The following is a 19,618-nucleotide window of genomic DNA, read 5'->3' on the forward strand; positions in this document are numbered from 1 at the left end:
AGTATCGTGTGATCGTACAAGAGTGGCGTTTCTTTTACAGACTCCTGCAGGCATATAAAGTTAATATTTGTCCTGGTTTTCAGCCAGTAGGATTAATGGCATGTACAACGTATTGCCTTTGTTGTAGTGAGTTTGCTTCAAGTGGAGCAGTGCTTGTATTTGCCTTTCAGTGCCCAAGGGCTCTAGCTCGCCTTTTACCACTTGTATTCGAGTATAAACCAATACTAAACCTGTAGAGATACGCTTACTTTCAAGCGCTCTCGGTTTACTGTAAATGTTTTGTGGTGGTATTAGTTCTGGGAGGTCAGGGCTCCCTTTATAGATTCCCTCAATCACAAATTAACAAGGCTTCCATTAATAAACTAGCTTCACCTAATAAATATTGATTGCAACATGCCCCAATAGGCCATTCTGGATATTACCACTCTGCACTGGGCTTTTCCAGTAACACATCTCATGCCGTTTTTGCCTTATTGGTGAATTTCTCTTATCTCTACCGGCATGTAACAGGCATGCTGGATACCTTCCCTTTGCAAGTGAGAGGGTTGACATTAGAAGGCATCCCTCGCAAATAACCCTTCATGTTTTAAAGGCAGAGTCAGATCTGCAATTGCAGTGCTGTAGGGGCCTTATATTGTTTTGAAAGAATGAATGGCCTTGTCCTGCTTTTCAACCTTTCCCATACCATGTGTCCCCAGCCCCTCCATCCTTGGTCCCCTAGATGTAGATTAAGTGGGCTTGAATGCCACCAGCTCAGCAGTAACGGTGGTGTTCATGGGCTATAGAACAGGTGTCTAAGCTTTGAAGCCTAAAGCATCTGAAGTGACGGTAGAATGAAAACTTGAAAAACAGACATCAGGACTTCTGTAGCGGAGCTGGCGGCTAGCTATCAGGTCTGCTTTGCAGTCCCAGTCTACAATTACCACTCCTTGGGGGAAATGGATTTCTGCAGCTGCTCTTAGTAGGCAGAATCAGTGTAAGATAGGAAAGAGTGTGTGTTGCAATACCGTATACACCCATCACTGCGCATACCAACTGCGAATGCAAAACATTTGAATTTCGACATTCCAATTTCACCCCATATTTATCTGGAGGGTGGGGTAAAGTAAATAATAGATGTGGAGTGGCATGGGGAGTCTTGTGGGTGCTCTCCCCCGTGTATATATGGGTTTAAGAGGGGACGGACGAAATTTGACATTTTTGTAATTTGCAGTAAAATATTTGCAGTGATCACATGGATCTTTGTAATAGTTCCAAAACCACTGCATCATACAAAGATGAGAAAACATGGCTGAAATAAGGACTTCGCCAGAGGAAGGAGAGCATCCCAGACCAGATTCTCTAGTGGAGAAGTGACCCAGTTAACTGGAACAGAAGGCGAACAATGGAGAATAATTATGTTGGACCCTCCACTGAATGGCCTTACTTGACAATTTGAGACCGATTACATTTCTAGCATGAGGCGCGACCTTGGGGACACTCTAATGAAAGACTAAATCTGCTCAGCAGCACAGACTTCAAGGCACAACTTATTTGGCTTACATGGGTTGAAAAAAGGATTTTGGCTGGGGAGAACTCGACTTTGAAAGCCAAAAGGCAGCAGACCGGACCCGAGTACAGGTGAGATGGGAGGCAAGGAGGGCTCAACCCTTTAAGCACGTCAATAAGGAGCTTTAACTACAGCCGGAAAGACATTTACAGAGGATTCATCTGAGGCAAATCAATCCGGGGGAACATGAAGACCAGATAAGGGAGAAGCAGGTGTCGGATTTATGGAGAAAGGATGGCGTTACCCCGTGAACTTTTGCCCAAGTTACTTTATTCATGCATGCTTCCAGAATTAGAAAACCCAAGCTCGGAAACGGCCCACAAGTTCAGCCTACAGCTTTCAGACCATCACCTTAGTGCTGAGATGGTCCATGTACAGAGCCAGATAATTGGTCACTGAGATTTACCCCATCTGTGCCCTTGGTGAAGGATGGAAACATGGGTTACGGTCAGATCTGACGCTTCTGCCTTGTATTAACACAGCTCAGCGAGAACCTTGAAGTGATGAAAGCAGGTAAATATCAAGCGTGGTCTAGGTCACCATTTTCTGTGGTAGGTGGGGCAGTATCTATTAGAATCAGCTGATGCAAACAGACAATGGGTCAGGACACGCGTTTAGAAATCATGGTATATGCTCCTGCGCTGAAAGGACAGTGGAAAAAAGAAAAGGAGGAAGGAGAGAATGAGGTGTAGGGGCCACACAAAGGAGAAGGTAAGTTACACTAAGATAGGCAAAATAAACATGTCAAAGCTAATGGTCAACATGAGAGGGAGCACAGCTACTCATTGGGATGTGTCGGGGTGATATGTACAATACCAAGGTATGCACAGCTTTGTTTTAAAAGTCACCATAGCAATGCAGCATCTTGACACTTGGCAATAGGAGAGAGTCAAGATGTAGGTGCAACAGACAGCAGGCTATTACATTTTAGTTTAGATTACACCTCATATCTTGAAATCACACCAGATATATTCCTGCTTGGGAAGCCTTGTAACATATTAAATACAACTATTTTTCATCTACGAAGTGGAGACAGTCAGAAAAATATTGTTAGTAGTTTATGCCCAGGAGCTTTACAACGATGACATTTTTTTTTAATGAACCCTAAAACAAAAATCACAGGTTTGCCCTTGTTTAGCAACTCTTACATTAGCTGGCATTTTTTCAAGATTACCTGGTCTGATGAACAAACAACATCTTAAAGTAGTTGGAGAATGAGGCAAGGACGGATTTATGAGCCTTGAAGTAGACATCACCAATAGCAACCGTGCAATCGCAGAGAAAACCAAACTCTCTTTGAGCATTTAGCTGCTGCAGAAGAATAAGTCCATGGTTGGCCAAATCCATATTTGCAAGCTGTAAAGCAAATAAAGTCATTTGAATGCCAGCAAAATGTCAAGATCACCCAGTGCACAGAAGCTTCATATTTGTAGACTACAAGACAGGTATGACAGGTATGCAGAGCCAGACCCTGTGTGCAAATTCCACATATGAAAAAATAAAAGTACTTCTTGAAAATATTACATTTGGCGATCCAATACACAATTGTTGCGCTATTTACTGAAAAACAATCAGAATATTGAAAAATCAACCAGATAAAAGCATGCAGGTGTGAACTCCTGCCACACGCAAGGTTAGTGCTAAAAAAACAATATTAAAATGCTGCTCTAATATTGCAGGGAGCGGCTAATAACACGATTCCCAACCTGCTAAGGTGCAATTACATTTATTCATTGAACACAACTTTGATCACAAGGTCATTGTGATTCAGTTGGCCCATAAAAAAGCTATACATTTCCGTGAAAAGAAAAGCAACATTATGGTTGCAACACAAGAAAATTCAACCACTGCCATTACTGATCATGACCTAGCCTCATATGGCAATTCCCTTGGAAAATTGATTCTTCTATTTAGATAAGAGTATGTTTTGCTGTTCCTCACATGAGATGTAAAACAATAGAAAGTATTTTTTTCTCTTGGCCCTCGCACGAAGTATAAATAAGCACTTTATTTGTTTATGTATTTTTCGTTTTTGAAGCTCTATTCAAAGTTTGGTTGAGTACCAAATCATTTTGTGGCATCATGAGCAGTTCATAGTGGTAGCGCAGTTATGGGTAAGTTAGAAACAATAAATGACCATTATTTTGGGTTTGTTTTCGTGTGCTGCTACATAAATTCCTTTTTTTGGTTACATTAGTTTATTTTTATTGCTATTGTGCTCTAGCACCTTGAAGCATCTCTTGTGCTAGATGGCATTACCAATAAAGATCTCGGACTAAATAACCAGGCAGACTCAAAGAATACTGCAAAGTACTACTTTATTCTCAATTTAATGACGTGGGCTGAACTGGCAGACATTGGACTGATGCTTGCATATATACACAACCTTGATTACACACAGAGGTTTTATAGCCCAATATGCGTCATCCATGCCTTCATCATTGTTAGGGAGAATTCTCTGTTTAGGCTGAATTTCCTAACCTAGTCAGTCCCCCAGCAGCTTTGCTGGATTTTTGGGGTTTATTTTTTTCTCCTGCCAAGAGTGAGACTCTTTTACCCTCACTCTTGGACATGATTTGAGTGTGTTTTCTTTGGATCTAGAAGTGTTTAATGGGCTATGGGGTCTTTTACTCCATAGGGTTTCATGTGTTTTGGTGATATGTGTTACACAGCACCCTCAGTGCAGTAACACAGGGGTGTCATAGTGACCCCCCAGTATAGACTCCATACCCTGGGCCTGACTACTGTCTCCCAGGGCATGTAAAGTCACCATTGACTTTACTAGTCTTAAATTCTGAACAGAACCAGTACCAAACAATCATATTGTGGACGTACTGGCTGGGGCAATTCGATTGCCCCAGGGTCTGTTAGTCGAGGGGGCACGTCTCCGTCCCCCCTGATCGAGTTTTGGCTGGTGGCAGTGGATACTTTTTATATTCAACCGCGAATATTTTCCTATGGGAATTCCCATTGTTTTAGGCTACTATCTTTATTTAATTATTTGCGGTAGCCTCGAACATACTGCCGGTTTATTTAATTAATATTAATTCTCCGGTTGGTATTTTTTGCCAAAACTTGATTCTAAAATGGCGTTTGTGTTCTCTTCTGTGACTCCAACCCAAGTCGAGCCCTTTGTTCCACTTTTTGGCAGGCTTCTCCACAGAAGCCCTCCAAAGTGGTGCCACTATGTCTGGAGTACTTAGGAGGGGTGGAGGGGAATTTAGGCACCCTGGACTGAGTTGCCTAGGCAACTCAAGTCGCACTCCGTCCTGATTGGCCCAAGCATGTTTGAGTGACAGCTAGGCTGAGTGACTGGGGGTTTGCTGCATAAAAGCAAGGCTTTGCGGACTGGAACTTCAGAAGTCGCCACAAGACCTAAGAATCCGATGAGGGAGAAGCTGAGCCGACCTGCCACGACACCACTACCGGTGGAGCCCTGCTGGACCGTCTCACCACTTTTTCCCCAACAACAGAGGAGATCTCCCGCCGGAGAGTCTTCTTCCTTTAACTGGTGGGGATAACCAGTTTCACCGTCTTTTCGCTTTCCCGACGTATCTCGTGGCTGCCTTGCCCGTGCCAAGCACCCCGGCAACTGGGATACCACGTTTTACCACGACCGCGAGACAAAGGTACCACCTTTAACCGGAAAACTCTGCGGCTGGTTTCTGCCCTGGTAGTGCAACGACCTTCATCTTTCCTCCAAGTCGAGATCTTCTCTTCCCCTGCACAACGACGCAACTTGCACCCACTACCAGGAACAACTGCCACCGCTGGAGGATCCTTCCCACTTAAGGTACCGTGTCCCGCCTGGCTTCCCTTGCTACCGACTGTACGGGGTAGATTTAGCCCCCGGCTTTCGAACCTGGGTTAGCCTGGGACACCTTGGCTAAACTTTTCTAAGCCTCTCTAAACGCTTTTCTGAACCCTCTGCAAGACTTTCTAAGCCTAGTGTAACTGTGTGATCTTGGGCGCATTTGTGCTCTGCTCTCTCTCTAAGAGTGGGCCCAGCCTTTGGACTTTGGCTCACCAGTGACTTTTTGCTCTCTGCCTTGCTAACAGTGTTCTGGAATCGTAGAGTCGTGTACCTTTTCATATTCTGTCTTTCCCCCCCCTTTTTTTTCACAAACTTATTAGAGTGCAATCTAGTTAAGCGCTCACCTCTGTATGAAAATAAGTGGTGTTTTACTGTGATTTTCTAATAGGGAAAAAGGGGTGTATATATCATAATAGTAACTGTGTTTAGAATATTTTACAATAAGAGTGCTGGAGTGTTTCTACTGTGTGTTTTTAAATAAATAATTATATACTTTGATACCAAAGCTCTGGTCAGTGTTTGCTTGTATTATTGTATCGGAGTGCCTATTGAGTATACTTTGCATACTCCCTAACTCTTCTTGAGGGAAGTCTGACTGCTCAGCCACAGCTACCAGGTAAATCTGGGTGGTACAGACTGCTACCAAGTGGGTTTACTGCCAACACCTGTAGTCTTAAATCTTTTGCAGTGGTCCCTAAGGGAACTGCACAGGTTTCTGCCTAACAATCATACGTGGCATACTGTATTAGAAGGAGGGATTGGTTTGAGGAACATATCTTCTTATAGAATACATAGGGGTTAGTACACTATTGTCTGTCTCTCATCTGGGAGGCATACCTTGAACAAAATGGCAGCAGATTGGTATATGCAACATTGTATAGCAGGTTGCTCCATAGACCTACTGATCACCAACCTTGGACTTTCGGCTCAGCTAGCAGCACAAACAAAATGAAACCCGGGTGCTTGAATCACATCAGATTACTCCTCATTTTCCAAATTAGTCCATCATCTCTCATCAGTCAGGCCATGAGCCAACATTTCCCAACTGTAGTTGACCTTGTAGTCTGCTCTCTGTTCTCGGACATTCAAGGGAGTGAAAGCACATCACTATGTTCAATCAAGGCTCCCAGGGGAGCACCGGAGACCCAAAGTGAAAGCCACAGCAGGCAGAAACACAACGCCGTTGTGTTTACATGCCGCGTAGTGTTTCTGCCTACAGCTGATTTTCCATTTGGGGCTCTCAAGCCCCTGCGTTGTTTCTGCCTGAATCTGCTTTCCCATTTGGGGCTCTCGGGCTCCCTGTGGGGATTCAGGCAGAAACAACGCAGTTGTTTTTCCGCAGTGGTGCGTTGTTTCTGCCTGAATCTGCTTTCCCATTTGGGGCTCTCGGGGGAGCCGGAGAGCCCCAAATGGGAAAGCAGATTCAGGCAGAAACACAACGCGGTTGTGTTGGAAAACGCTGCTGTTTTTCTTTCCGAGTTTCTCAGGATCCTCTGAGCCGGAGGAGCCTGAGAAACTTGGAAAGAAAAACCGCAGAGTTTTCCAACACAATAACGTTGTATTTATGTTTGCGGTCGCTTCAAAAGCGACCGCAAACATAAATACGTTTTTAAAGCTGCAGTTTTATTTCTAAGTTTTCCGGGCTCCTCCAGCCCGGAAAACTTAGAAATAAAGAAATAAAACCCCAGCTAGTGCTTATTATTTTTTTTTAAATAAATAGCACTTACCGAGATTCAGCTGCAGCTTTCCTGCTCTGGTCTCCGGTCCCCGTCCTCCGCGTACAGCACTAATGAAGGGAAAGCCACCCAGCGGTAGCTTTTGTTTACTACAGCTGGCTGGCTTTTCCTTCATTAGTGCCGCAAAAGCAAAAGCCAGCACAGGAGGGCATCCATTTCACAAAATGGATGCGCCCATGTGCTTGCTTTTGCGAATTTTGAGCTTGAATAGCTCAAAATTTTACATAGGAAGTTTTAAAAAAGAGAATGCTAGTATTTTTTTTTATGTTGCCTATCTATTTTTTAAATAAAATGTTTTACTAGACCATGCCTTTAATGAATAGCCCTTGTTTTCGACTTCTGAGTCACATGCAAGAGACCATGAATTGTGTCCACGTCGACCTCTTATTTATTGTTATTTGATTTGGAACAGCCTCCCCGCCTCTCTGAAAATTGAGGAGAGCCATTTCCGGTTCCGGAAGCACCTCAAGACCTTCCTCGTTGCTTCCTCTCCTCTCCTGCACTTGTGCGATCTCAAGGTCACCTGACCTAGTAAGATCGTTGTATGTCTTCCCTCTGCCCCCCACCTTGCCTCGTCGCGCCTTGAAACACTTGAGTATATGCGCGTTATAAATGACATATATCATTAAACTGAGTGTCATTGCTCTTCTTGGCCTCTAGAGACTTGCTCACTCCATCATGTATTTTTATACACTTGTCCAATACTTGGCTCCTGCAGATGTTTTCTTCTTCTTTAATCTAAGAGAAATATGTCTCGTCCATGGCTTATCAGTCGGCCTGCCTTTGTGCTTTGCAGCTATTCCTTAAAATAGCATGCTCGATTCCAAGCCAACATACACACTTTTATTTTGCACAAGAAGATGTTCTTCCAGCGTCTCTGGACTCTTCAACCCTGATCGGTTTCTGAGGGAACTGAATCTTGACACAAGCAGACGTCCATTTTCAAATTATGATCATCCTAGCCACATTATATATATTCCTCTATAGCAAGCTTCTATATGTCTTTTCCACCTTGCGTTACTGCGTATTTACACTTATTGGTCAACAGGTTACTTTGGATTCATGATTACTTTTATTATTTCGAACATGTTTCTCTTGTCACTTCAGTTACATTGTCTCTCAAGTATTTTCATATCGTTTCAGTATGGCCCCTGTATATTTGCTTTATGACATCACTCTGCTATCATCAGGTTTCACCCAGCGCTCCATGATGTTCAATGGTGCGTGCGGACATCCTTTGACACTGCATCCTTCCACACTTTCAGTGCAAGGGAACATTCGGTACAGCTTGAGTGCATATCATCTCTCAAACTCAATGCGGTATAGGAACAACACATGGGGTTCCATACAGAGCTCTTCTCCTACTGTTCCAATATGACGGTGCTGAGGGGGCAGGAGTTAGGGATAATGCATCCAAATCTACATTATTGTATATCATAACTACTCTAGCCACCTTCAGCAATGCCCTTGCCCGCTAAGTGGCCAATCGGCCGGGAACCCCCCCATCATGCGTCTGCGCCCCACTGTCATGCAAATAATTACAGCCCTCTCAAAAATTTTACCACACTGAACAACATTGCCTCTTAATGAATTAGGTGTCCTGGATCTGGGTTTGGCACAGAGACACCAAAAATAAAAAACAAACCCCAGACTTTTTTTTTTAGACACAAATCTGTCCATCGGTTCGAGCTGTAGGCACAACCAAAAACGTGCCATAGCTAATAAACGGTAAAACAATTTTTTGCAGGCGACCCAGTACTTGTAACCCCTTTTTACTACAAACAGCATGAAACTTTCCCAAAAAGTTCAGAGCCAGGTCTATATTTTTTGCAACGTTTTGTATGAATTTGTCAAAGGGTGCTTAAGTTCTACGTTTCTCAAAAAGTACTTTCTATAGAGGGATGGGGTCCAACTTAACAACAAGGTCACTAGCTCTGACCCAGATACAGATTATAAATTAACACGCATTCTCCCCCACCCCCACCACGGGGTACCCTTGACTCCTACACACTAATCATGGCACTCACACAGCATCTTTTCAGAGAATGTGAACACCAGTCACAACACAATTCAGAAAAACAAAAAATAAATAGCTTCAAGAAAGGATAAAGAAATGCAAGATCCCAAAAGATTATTACTTTGAATTCAGACTCCGATGCACCAGGAAACGGATCATCCTTTCATACCATTGACAAAGAAGATCCTGTGCCCGCTGGTTCTTTACTACCATCTGGTTGCATCGAAACCGTGGACCACAAGGCACTTCTCAAAATTGTGGCCCTAGGAATTCGTTTCAATGTGACTTGCGATGGTCTGCATAGTTCATTGCTAGCTGACACCAACACATCTAGTTTGGCACCAACAGATTCAACTGACAGCCCACATCCTGCGGAGTACAACAGGGATCCAGCCTCTACCCAGTCATCTTCAAATTGCTGCATACAACAGTTAGTTCTGGCCAGCCACAACAGCAGGAGTAAAAAATAGGCCAATGACGCACACCTCTATCTGAATGCAATTATTGGTGACATCCCATGCCTGCATATCTGACCCCACCCCTTGTATATACTCTGATTTCACATTCCTATTAGAAACTGAGTTACAAGGAAACCAAATTCATCCAGCAAAAACAAAGGCAAAAGCTGGGTATGCGAATTGAAGCTTAATGAATTGAGATCAGTCCATCCCCCAAAACGCCCAGCACCAGGACACTGGGATTTAACACTGACTGATCTCTTGTTCAAGACTCTCCTCCCCAAGAAAAGAGTAGCGTGGTACCAATGCTGACGTTTACACAAGAACAACCAATCCATCGCATAATCAGACTTCAAAATCTATTGCTCCAAAGAAATCTGACGCGATTTATTTTTGTTTGCAGTGTGCACTGTATACACCATCATTATTAAATGAGAAATAACCAATAAAACTCACTGGCTAGAAGGGGTTCGTCTTCCGATTCTGATCCCCTCAGTGGGGTATAGGCAGCATAGCATCAGGTACTTTCCTCAGAGGGATATAAGACTGCTCTACTGTTTCTTGGTTCTTTAGCTCATACTGTGGAACACACAGTAACTGTAAGGATAACATTAAACATAATTAATTACACAATGTACATAGATCAACAAAGACAATGTATAATTCAGTCAACTATCATTTTGCGGGCCTCTCGGAGAGCATGCACTCTTGTCTTCTCGGTTCCACCTCCCACCCCACTCCAATGTTTTACTGCAGAGCCCGGTTTCTGTGTGCCACTTACAATTATCTAGTGCACTGTCTGACCGTGCTTCTCCTCTTCCTTGGTGCACACGCTTGGCCTTTGATTTTAACTACAGTGCACACGTCTCAATTTTAAAACAATAGTAAACTAACAGCAGAGTCTGCTCCATGTGCTCCTTTTTCCTATTAAAGTGATTGCAACGTCTGGCCTCTGCTTCCGAAAGCAGCGTCTGGAATCTCTCCCTTTCTCATCTTTTACACTTCAGGGCAGAGCTGTGTACTTCTTTCCCCCGTTACACACGGACTGCAGGGCCTGAATGTTCTGTCTGCATCATTGCTCAACATACAGGTGACAGTCTTTTGCAGAACTTACATGGTATTTACATGGTGTATAGGCGCTTTATAAATAATCAATTCAATATTTTAGACGAGCTCGCCCTGTAAAATAAGCATCAAGTTAACTAATATCGTCACTAGACAATATTAAAGTGATGTAGAGGGACCAGAGTTGTCACTGGGGAGGAGGCTCAATGTGAAGGATCAGGCCAGAAGATGGGGGCCAAAAGTGAAAGCAAGACATAATGTTTTTGTATGACGGTGGGACAACAGCAAGCAAAACAATAGTTACTGCGTAGTTGCTTATATTTAGACTACTAAAAATCAAGTTAGTGGCAATGCTTAACAGTTAGTGATTGCTAGCTATTTGCCATTTTATGACCAAGTAGTAGAATCAATCAAGTCATACAGTCATATTATAAAACAGGTATCATATACTGAATACCTACATTTCACTGAATACCATTTCACTGAATGATAAATCTTCAACTTTTTTTTCTTCGACTTTGGTTGGGTAAGTGGTTACATTTTAAAACATAGATGGGGCGGGGGGAGTAAGGGTATAGAATAAGGTAGCTCAAGCAACATGAAATCATGGCCCCTCCAACAGGAATGGACAAATTCACACAAATATGGTGTTGATCATAACAATGTTCTTCTTTCCATTTCTATCTTTACTCTTCCATCTTTCTTCTTCCCTTTAATTTGCTCACTTGAGCTCTTGTTTTTCCTGCCTCTTCGCTTGGTCTCCTCTTCCCCCCTTTCTCTCTCCTTGCATCTACTACATTCTTCTGGTATCTTTATTTCAGTCTTTGATCAATTTATTCTTCTTCCTCACGCATTTTTCTAGCTCTCTTTTTAGTCCAATCATTCTTTATCTTTTTTTTTCTATCCTTCATTTCTGTCTTCTTTTCATTCATTTGGTCTCTGGTTAAGGTGAGACAGGTGCTTTAAGTGCCAGTTTGTGCTGTTTTTACCACTTCATTGTTAAAAGAATTCCATCTGCCCCTCCCTTCCTCCCGACCGGGTTCCTAGTGTTTCCCCCCCCCCCATTTTCCCTGCCTCCCCACCCTCCCTCCGACCCCGATTGGCCAGCTATGTGTTCCAGCAACCCTCAACCCACCGCTCCACTTTGGTTCCTGGTTAAGGCGAGCCAGGTGCTGTAGGCGCCAGTTTGTGCTGTTTTGAGCACTTTTTGTTAAAAGCATTCCATCTGCCCCTCTGTGCTCCCCACCCTCCCCCGACCCTTATTGGGCCATTGCACATCACAGTAGGGCAGCCCTCTGCCTGTTGCTGCTCCGGCGAAGGATCCAGAGGCAAAGGACAGCTCCTGAAGAAGCAGCAGCTCCAGACTGTGTTGGCCATGTTAGCCTGTGGCGCCTGCAGCCATCAACCAGCAGCGACTGACAAGGTAGGTGAGGTTTGGACAAGGGGGGACTAGCAATTACTGCTCCCCATTAGACTGTACGACCCATTTTATTATCATATTATCCTATCATTACATTATTTAAAAACCTGTAGTCAGTTGCGCATTTATATGTTAGCCACATCCAAAGTCTAGGCCAACCGTCCATGAACCATATCTCGCACCGAGATAGATTGTGATAGTCAGCCATATCCTGCATCTATTTATTTATTATTTGTAAAGCGCATGAGCAGAGGCTAACTAGCGCTAACATGACAGACAAAACACCAACACAAATTCATAAGCACCGAAATAGACCAGAAGTCAAATCGTACAAATAAAAGTGCTCCCAGAGTTTTTTTTGTGTTTTTTTTCTTTTTTTTACTTGGGGAGCGAATGGCATAACCTCAGATCTGGTGGGAGGATGTTCCAGTTTTTCAGAGCCATATAACAAAAGACCCCTGCGCCAAGTCAGACGATTACAAAAGGTATCCTGGCCCAGTGCCATATAGGCATGCAGAAGGAGATCCTGCTTGCTATTGGGAGCCAATGTAATGCACGCCTAGCCACTGAGATAGATCTCTCTTTCGTAGGCCATCCACTACAAAGGCATTGTTTTGTACAATCGCCTTATTTCTCCCTTGTTAGCTCCCTGCGGTATGCTAGAGCCGTGATCCAATTTGCTCCCACGTGACAGGAACTGTCTCAGCTGTACCAGGAGCTTCAAATAGCAAGAAGTGGTTTCACCAGACCACTCACATGTGCCCTCATGGTAAGCTCTTGGTCAAACACTACCCCCAGTGTCTTAACTTTCAAAAGGGGAGCAATAGTGCAACCTGCTATCTGGAATTTCTGATAGTCTGGGCTGAGTTTCTTCACGTGTGCTGATGTGCATGTGTGATCATCAGCTCTGTTTTATCATCAAGTGCCAAATCATTCTCCACCATCCACAATTGTATGATGGAGTAAACCGAGTTGATCGCCTGAGTGTCCCTGACGTAGTCTCTGTGAGTGGGATAGACACAAGTAGTATCCGCATAGTTTGTTTATAGCACTCACTTACTGTCCAACAATTCAAAAAAGTGACATGATCGATGACAGACAGGAGCCTTGTGGAACTCCACAAGATACCACAAAGTCCTGCGACTTGAGGCAATCTGCAAAGACCCTGGCTGTGCGGTCTGTCAGAAACGATTTCACACAGGTAGCAGCTGAGGTTGAAAAATGAGCAGATTGTAAGCCTGGTGATCAGGTTAGCAAGATCCACCAGGTGGAAGGCCGCTGAGACGTCAACAAGTATCAGGAGGGCTGTGCCTCCTTTCTCTACGATGTCTAGATAGATTGTCAGGTAGCAACATTTGTCCACTGTTGTACTCGCAGCAAAAGGAACTTACCCCCCCCAACCCCCTGCTATCCCAAACCTTATAACTACTGCCGGCATTGCTATATCCCCATCGAGGCGTTTCACTGTCTTTCCAGACCTCCCATATCCAGGTGCTACTGTATTTTACAGTCTGCCGTTGTATCCTCATTTAGGCCTCTCTCCCTATATCCAGTGTCCCAAATCTAGGTGCTACTGTAGTTTACTATTTACCATTGTATACCCATTTAGGCCTCTCTCCCTCTATCCAGGTGCTACTGTATTTTACTGTATACGGTTACATCCCCAGTTAGGCCTCTCCCTCTATCCAGGTGTCCCCAAAGTAAGAGCTACTGTATTTTGTCTACCTGGTGCAACCCCATTTAGGCATTTCTCCCACTATCCAGGTGTCCAAAATCTAGGTGCTACTGTATTTTACAGTCTGCTGTTGTATGCCCATTTAGGCGTCCCTCTTTATCCAGGTATCCCAAATCTAGGAGCTACTACGTTTTACTGTCTACTGTGGTACCCCCTTTTACACACCCCTCCTCAATCCCGGTGCCCCAAACCTGCTTCTTATACCTTGACCGGTTGCCCAAGGACAGGTAAGCACACATCTAGTGTGGTACCCTAATTGGACGTGCCCCTTCTACTCAGTCATAAAACCTGATGTACCCTTCCCACAGGTTAGATACCATGCCACACACTGACCAAATCAGAGCTCCATGCTGGCGCCCAACGAGACACACCACACCCTAACTCAGCCATCCCGAATGCACGAGCCATCATCCCAGCCTTCCACCTACCACCTGCTGCACCATTCAAGTAGATCTCGTGCTACGAGCGGCAAGATGAAGAGCAGGAGCAGAAAACATTGACCCCCAGAATATTCCAGACCGCCCAGCAACCCGGTACACCAACCTTCCCATCCCACCCTTCCAGCTAACTACTCACCTGCACCCTCTGCTCACACCTCGCCCAAGCAACATAGCACCCCGCCACCAACACGTTTCCCTCTATTAGCGCAGCAAGAGAAGCCCTGGCCAAAAACCCAACAGTCACACCAATCTTGTCCACACATCATGGGCAGCCCAAAAGTCACGCAAAGGCCCAGAACAAAAATACGCCAGACCCCTTTTTGCTTCTCCCGTTCTCCAACCCAGATCCCAAATCCTGCCACATCACTATAGGGTCCAACCTCCCTGCCGGCACCCAACCCAGTCCTTGCCCTATTCCCCTCTTCGCCCCCCCCCCCCCCATGTCCAACTCCAATTCCCCATGAGTCCTCCCCACACCCTTCACCACCCACCCCTTTGTCCCTACCAACCTCTTTCCACCCAACCCCCCTGCATCACCTAGGATCCCCTGCCCCCCAACTCCCAGCCCCCCCATGCCCCCCCTCGTCCATTCCCACTCCTACCGTTCCCAATCCAACCTATCCAGCTCTTGCAAACACACCCCACCAACTTTGCGCCCTCATCAACACCAGGTCAATCTCCAAAAACAAATTTCACATCTTCGACCTCATCACAGAGGAAAATTCAGACGTCCATTTCATCACAGAGACCTGGTTTTCTGACAAGTCCATTGCGCACAAGGCCTTCCCACCAGAGTACAATCTTGTTCGGAACAGATCGCTATGGGGTGGAGGACTTGCAATACTACACAATCACCAATTCCCATTAATAAGGACACCTCAGCCAACACCACTGACTATGAATCCCTTCTGGTAAAACTCCACCTCTCACCCTCCCCCTTGCACAGCTTCCTACTCATCCCTGGCTACAACATTAAACTTCGAACATACGCTCTGCGATGCTCTGACATATTCAGCGTATTCAATCTGACAAGGCATCTCCACACCCACGCACACTGGAGGTCACACCCTCGATGCGATCTTCACCACTGCAAACATATCCACACTGCCCTCACACCACCTATCGTGGACCGATCACTCAGCAATCTTCCTCCAAGTTACCATGGCCACAGCAGCTCACACCCAAGGTCACGCCTGACCTCCACCAACCCCTGCACCGCTTATTCCGCTATGGAATAAAGTAGTTATCACCCCAGACCTAGCCAACTCCCTCCTCTCCTCTCTCCCAACACTATCCCTCCAGGAAGGGCCACCCCCCCATCAAACTTCGACTTCTGGCACTCAAATGGCCTTACACCCCTCACCCCAACAAAATGGTTCTCTCAGAGATCAGGACCCATACCCAGGTGGTACACCTCCAACCTCAAATCACTAAAAACCCTCAAGGGACAGACCTAGACAACCATCCCTTTAGCCCAGAACAAAACCGCCCTAGCAAAATTAACAAGAGCATACAGACTTGAAATCAGAAAAACTAAGAAATCATTCTATGGGAACAAAATCTTAAACTCTCGGAACCCGAGCAAGGAACTGCATAGAATCGTCTCAGAATTCAACTCCCGGGCCTGCTCCAACCCACGCCCACCCATCTCCCAATCCCTATTTGACACCTTATCAGAACACTTCCAATTTAGAGATGATGGCCGAGTGTCTTCCGATAGCGACATTGTGGAACACATGCCCCCACCCACAGCCCAACCCCCCCGCCTGCACCCCGCCCGATACAAACTACACCTCTTTCACTCCAATTACAAACCAGGAGTTCCTCTCACTCCTAGCACAAATCCGCTCATCGGGCTCCCCGGAGGACCCCTGCCCAAAAACATCCTAGCCTCAACCTGTGCAGGCAGTATTGCACGCTCAATCCTCACCCAATCCCTAAAATATGGAACTTTCCCGGAATCCCTACAAACCACAATCATGAAACCCCTCCTCACAAAACCTACACTCAATCCTCTCCTCCCCCAGAACTACAGGCCCATCTCCAACACCTGCTTCATGGCCAATCTCATGGTCTGCACAGCTACCAGCAGCTTGGCCTTTTCACTGAAGCCAACGACCTCCTGGACCCTGCGCAATCGGGCTTCAGACCGCTCTGGGGAACAAACCACCCTGGTGTCCGTCTGGGACAACCTAAAAAGAACAGCGGAGGCAGAAGGCTGCACTGTACTCATCCTTCTAGACCGGACCTCTCTGCCGCCTTCAATCACACCATCCTCCTAGACAGGCTACACTGAATCAATAACAGCCCTCTCTTGGATTTCCTCTTTAATCTCTAATTGTTCACACATCATGCTCCTCCACCCATTCACCTCCACCTCACGACCAGTAACAAAAGGGGTCCCACAAGGAGCATCCCCATCTCCCCTGATCTTCAACATCTATCTAAACCCTCTGCCCGCACTCATCTGCTCCCACAATTTTACCTGCTACAACTATGCAGATGACACGCAGATCATCCTTAAAATCCCCAAATCGCCAGGCCCCAACCGTCCAGATCTGTCATACCTCTCGGATATTGAGAACTAGATGACCAACCAACTCTTCCTCAATCCTGGGAAAACTGAAATCCTAGCCTACGGGAAAACAGTGCTCCCCCAACCAATTTCCCTGGCCGCAATCCATAGGTCCCCCACCTCAGTGGAAAACCTTGGATGCAGACTGGACACAGATGTATCCCTCTCCCAACAAGTCAACCCTGTTTCCAGAACCTGTTTCTTTCACCTACGCATCCTAAGGCATATCTTCCCTTACCTCACCTATACTCACTGTTTATCCGCCATCATCTCCATCATCCTCTCTCGTTTAGACTACGCAAACTGCCTTTACCCTAGGCAGACCAGCGTTTCAGCTAAGTAAACTGCAAAAAATTCAAAATGCTGCAGTCCACCTGCTCATTAATCTACCTCCCAGAGAACACATCAGGCCTAATCTGAGAGTCCTCCATTGGCTCCCTATTGGCAGACACACTACCTTTAAAGCCATGTGCATCACCCACAACACAGGGCCGGAATACCTTCAAGATAAAGTCACCCACTACCACCAGTAGGACTCTCAGATCTGGCACAGCATCTCTCCTAGTAGTGCCATAGTACAACTCCTCCAGACTCGGCGGATCCTCTTTCTCCGCCCAAGCTCCGATCATCTGGAACTCCCTACCCCTGCACATTTGCAATATTGCCAAACACCAGGCATTCAGAAAGGCCCTCAAAACCTTGTCCCCCCCCTTCTTGAAACCCTCATCCATTCTACTCTCTCGATAGGCGAGCAGAAAGGCTGACACAAACACAACAACACTCCTATCCGCCAACACCCCACGGATGCGGTAGCGTTCGCAGCAGCACTCTGTAGCTAACTGTCATCTTCCTCAAATACAGCACCCCTACCCACCAACACCCATGGATGCTGGCAGCATTCAGAGGCACACTGTAACAAACTATTGTCACAACCGCCCCTGCCCCCCCCCCGCCCCATTCCGGTCTAGCAGCACACAGTCATCCACACTGAAACCCCTGACATACCCCAACACCTCTGCTATTAGTATACAGCGACAACCAATGAAAAGAGATTCAGTCTAGCTGGGCACACATTGAATCTTCAGCACTAGAACTCTATCCTAAACCTCGAACAGCACCCACCTATGTGCCTGTCCTCCGGGCTGCTTACTGGAGCCTAGCCAGCCCACCCAAGTACTAACCCGGCAAAAATGCACCCAAGCATCTTTAATTTAAACTCCTAGAACCTTCTGCACATGCAGTCACCAAGGGTGTTAAAACCACAAAGGGCATTGAGGCCATACAAATGGGGATAGGGCGCTATATAAATAACAAATACAATACGATTCCTGACTCAGTCTTCTCATTTCTCTTAATCTATATACCCCTAGCTTGATTTACCTGTCATCAGTTATTTTAGCATTTTCTTTCTTTTGCTTTCTGTGCCTATCAAAATAAAGGATGTCATGAAACAAAAGCCCAAAGGGCATGTCTATACTCCATGGTGTGCAGCTGCTCTGGGGTTCGACACACACAATGCGTTATACAATGCTATGCTCCATGATATAAGACTCAAACAGTTCCTCTGTGGTGCGTTAGACTCCTACTATTAGGAGAGATGGTACTACTAGTAGTGAAATTCACACTACATTAGTGAGACTGCTTTTAGGTGCAAGACTCGCATCCAAATAGTGGGACCATTCGGTAAGGTGCAAGATTTGCACCCACAGACACACAATCTGCTCCAAGATAGAAGACTGCCACCCAATGAGTGAAAAAGCCTGTGCTGTTACCTATACTTCCAACCTTGCATATACTAGCTTCCCATTTGTGCCCTCTACCCACCTTGTATGGCGCTTTAATGCTTTAAAGCTAGGCTTGGAATACATTAATCCAGGGCATACATACAGACCATGAAAAAAATATATAAGTGTATATCTAGATGTTTGCCTTAACCAATCCCGACCATTGATAGGTTTTTCACTATTGCCACGTAGTATGACATCACACTGACACATAACTGAGTAGAAGAATTGTATTTCTTGTGGCGATAATTGAGACTGACCGTACGTCCGTTGATGTTCGTTGTAACCTCCCTGTTTTAGAGAATTGTTAATAAAACAGTAACTTGCCATCTTCTTGAGTTTGTCCGGTTATCGGGACTCAGAAATATTCTGGTGTAATCCCATCCATTACATATGCACGTTCCAAAGGGCCATAAACTCAACTGGTTTTATTTTTTTATTTATTTACTTTTTTGATTTGTAAAGCGCACTACAGCCCAAGGCCATTGAGGCGATGTTGCAAGAAAGTGTCTTAGTTACAGGTACAAAGGCTTGCTCAGGGGTTACAGAGAGCAAAAACCTAACATAATGGTTCACAGGGAGGCTGAAATAGCAATTAATTCTAAGGCAGAGGTTTTATGAGCTGCATCTTTGTACTGTGGGTTTAAGATCATGAACAGATAAATGGGAGATCAGCTTGACCAGTGGATTTATGTTGCCTAATCTAAGATTTCAATCTCCTAGGCCTCTCCTGAGGAAAGGAATCTGGATACCTGGGAAAAAGTTTCTCTGAAAATCTAACAGACCTGGTCCAAGGGCAGGATGGGGGGCAGGAACAAATAACAAATGACATAAATGTCAAGGACTTCACACTTCAAAGACTGTACCTCTGCCAGGCTGGTCATAAATATCATCATCCCTGAACTGACAGCTAAAGAACAAAAAAAATACCAGATGCTCCGTTATTGACTGCAATATGAAGATAGAAAAGGAAAAAAAAAAAAAAAAAGGAGCATACACATTTTGCTATTTGAAATTGCTACACA

General features: G+C 45.2%; 1 protein-coding gene across 3 annotated transcripts in view; it reads right to left on the reverse strand.

Moving 5' to 3' along the window:
- Nucleotides 1-19,618, reverse strand: part of ZBTB2 (zinc finger and BTB domain containing 2) — a 68,185-nt gene that overhangs the window by 33,959 nt on the left and 14,608 nt on the right. For 2 of the 3 annotated variants that reach the window (XM_069608134.1, XM_069608135.1), the window contains exons 2-3: nucleotides 10,031-10,171; nucleotides 2,724-2,905 (exon numbers count right to left, since the gene is read on the reverse strand). In XM_069608134.1, coding sequence (XP_069464235.1) covers nucleotides 2,724-2,896 — 173 coding nt within the window. In that variant the 5' untranslated portion in view covers nucleotides 2,897-2,905; nucleotides 10,031-10,171. The remainder of the gene's footprint in view (nucleotides 1-2,723; nucleotides 2,906-10,030; nucleotides 10,172-19,618) is intronic. The other variant, XM_069608136.1, reaches the window with a different exon arrangement.

This window comes from Ambystoma mexicanum, chromosome 4q (assembly GCF_040938575.1).
Source record: "Ambystoma mexicanum isolate Mex_15411 chromosome 4q, UKY_AmexF1_1, whole genome shotgun sequence".
In the NCBI taxonomy this organism is placed as follows: Eukaryota; Metazoa; Chordata; class Amphibia; order Caudata; family Ambystomatidae; genus Ambystoma; species Ambystoma mexicanum.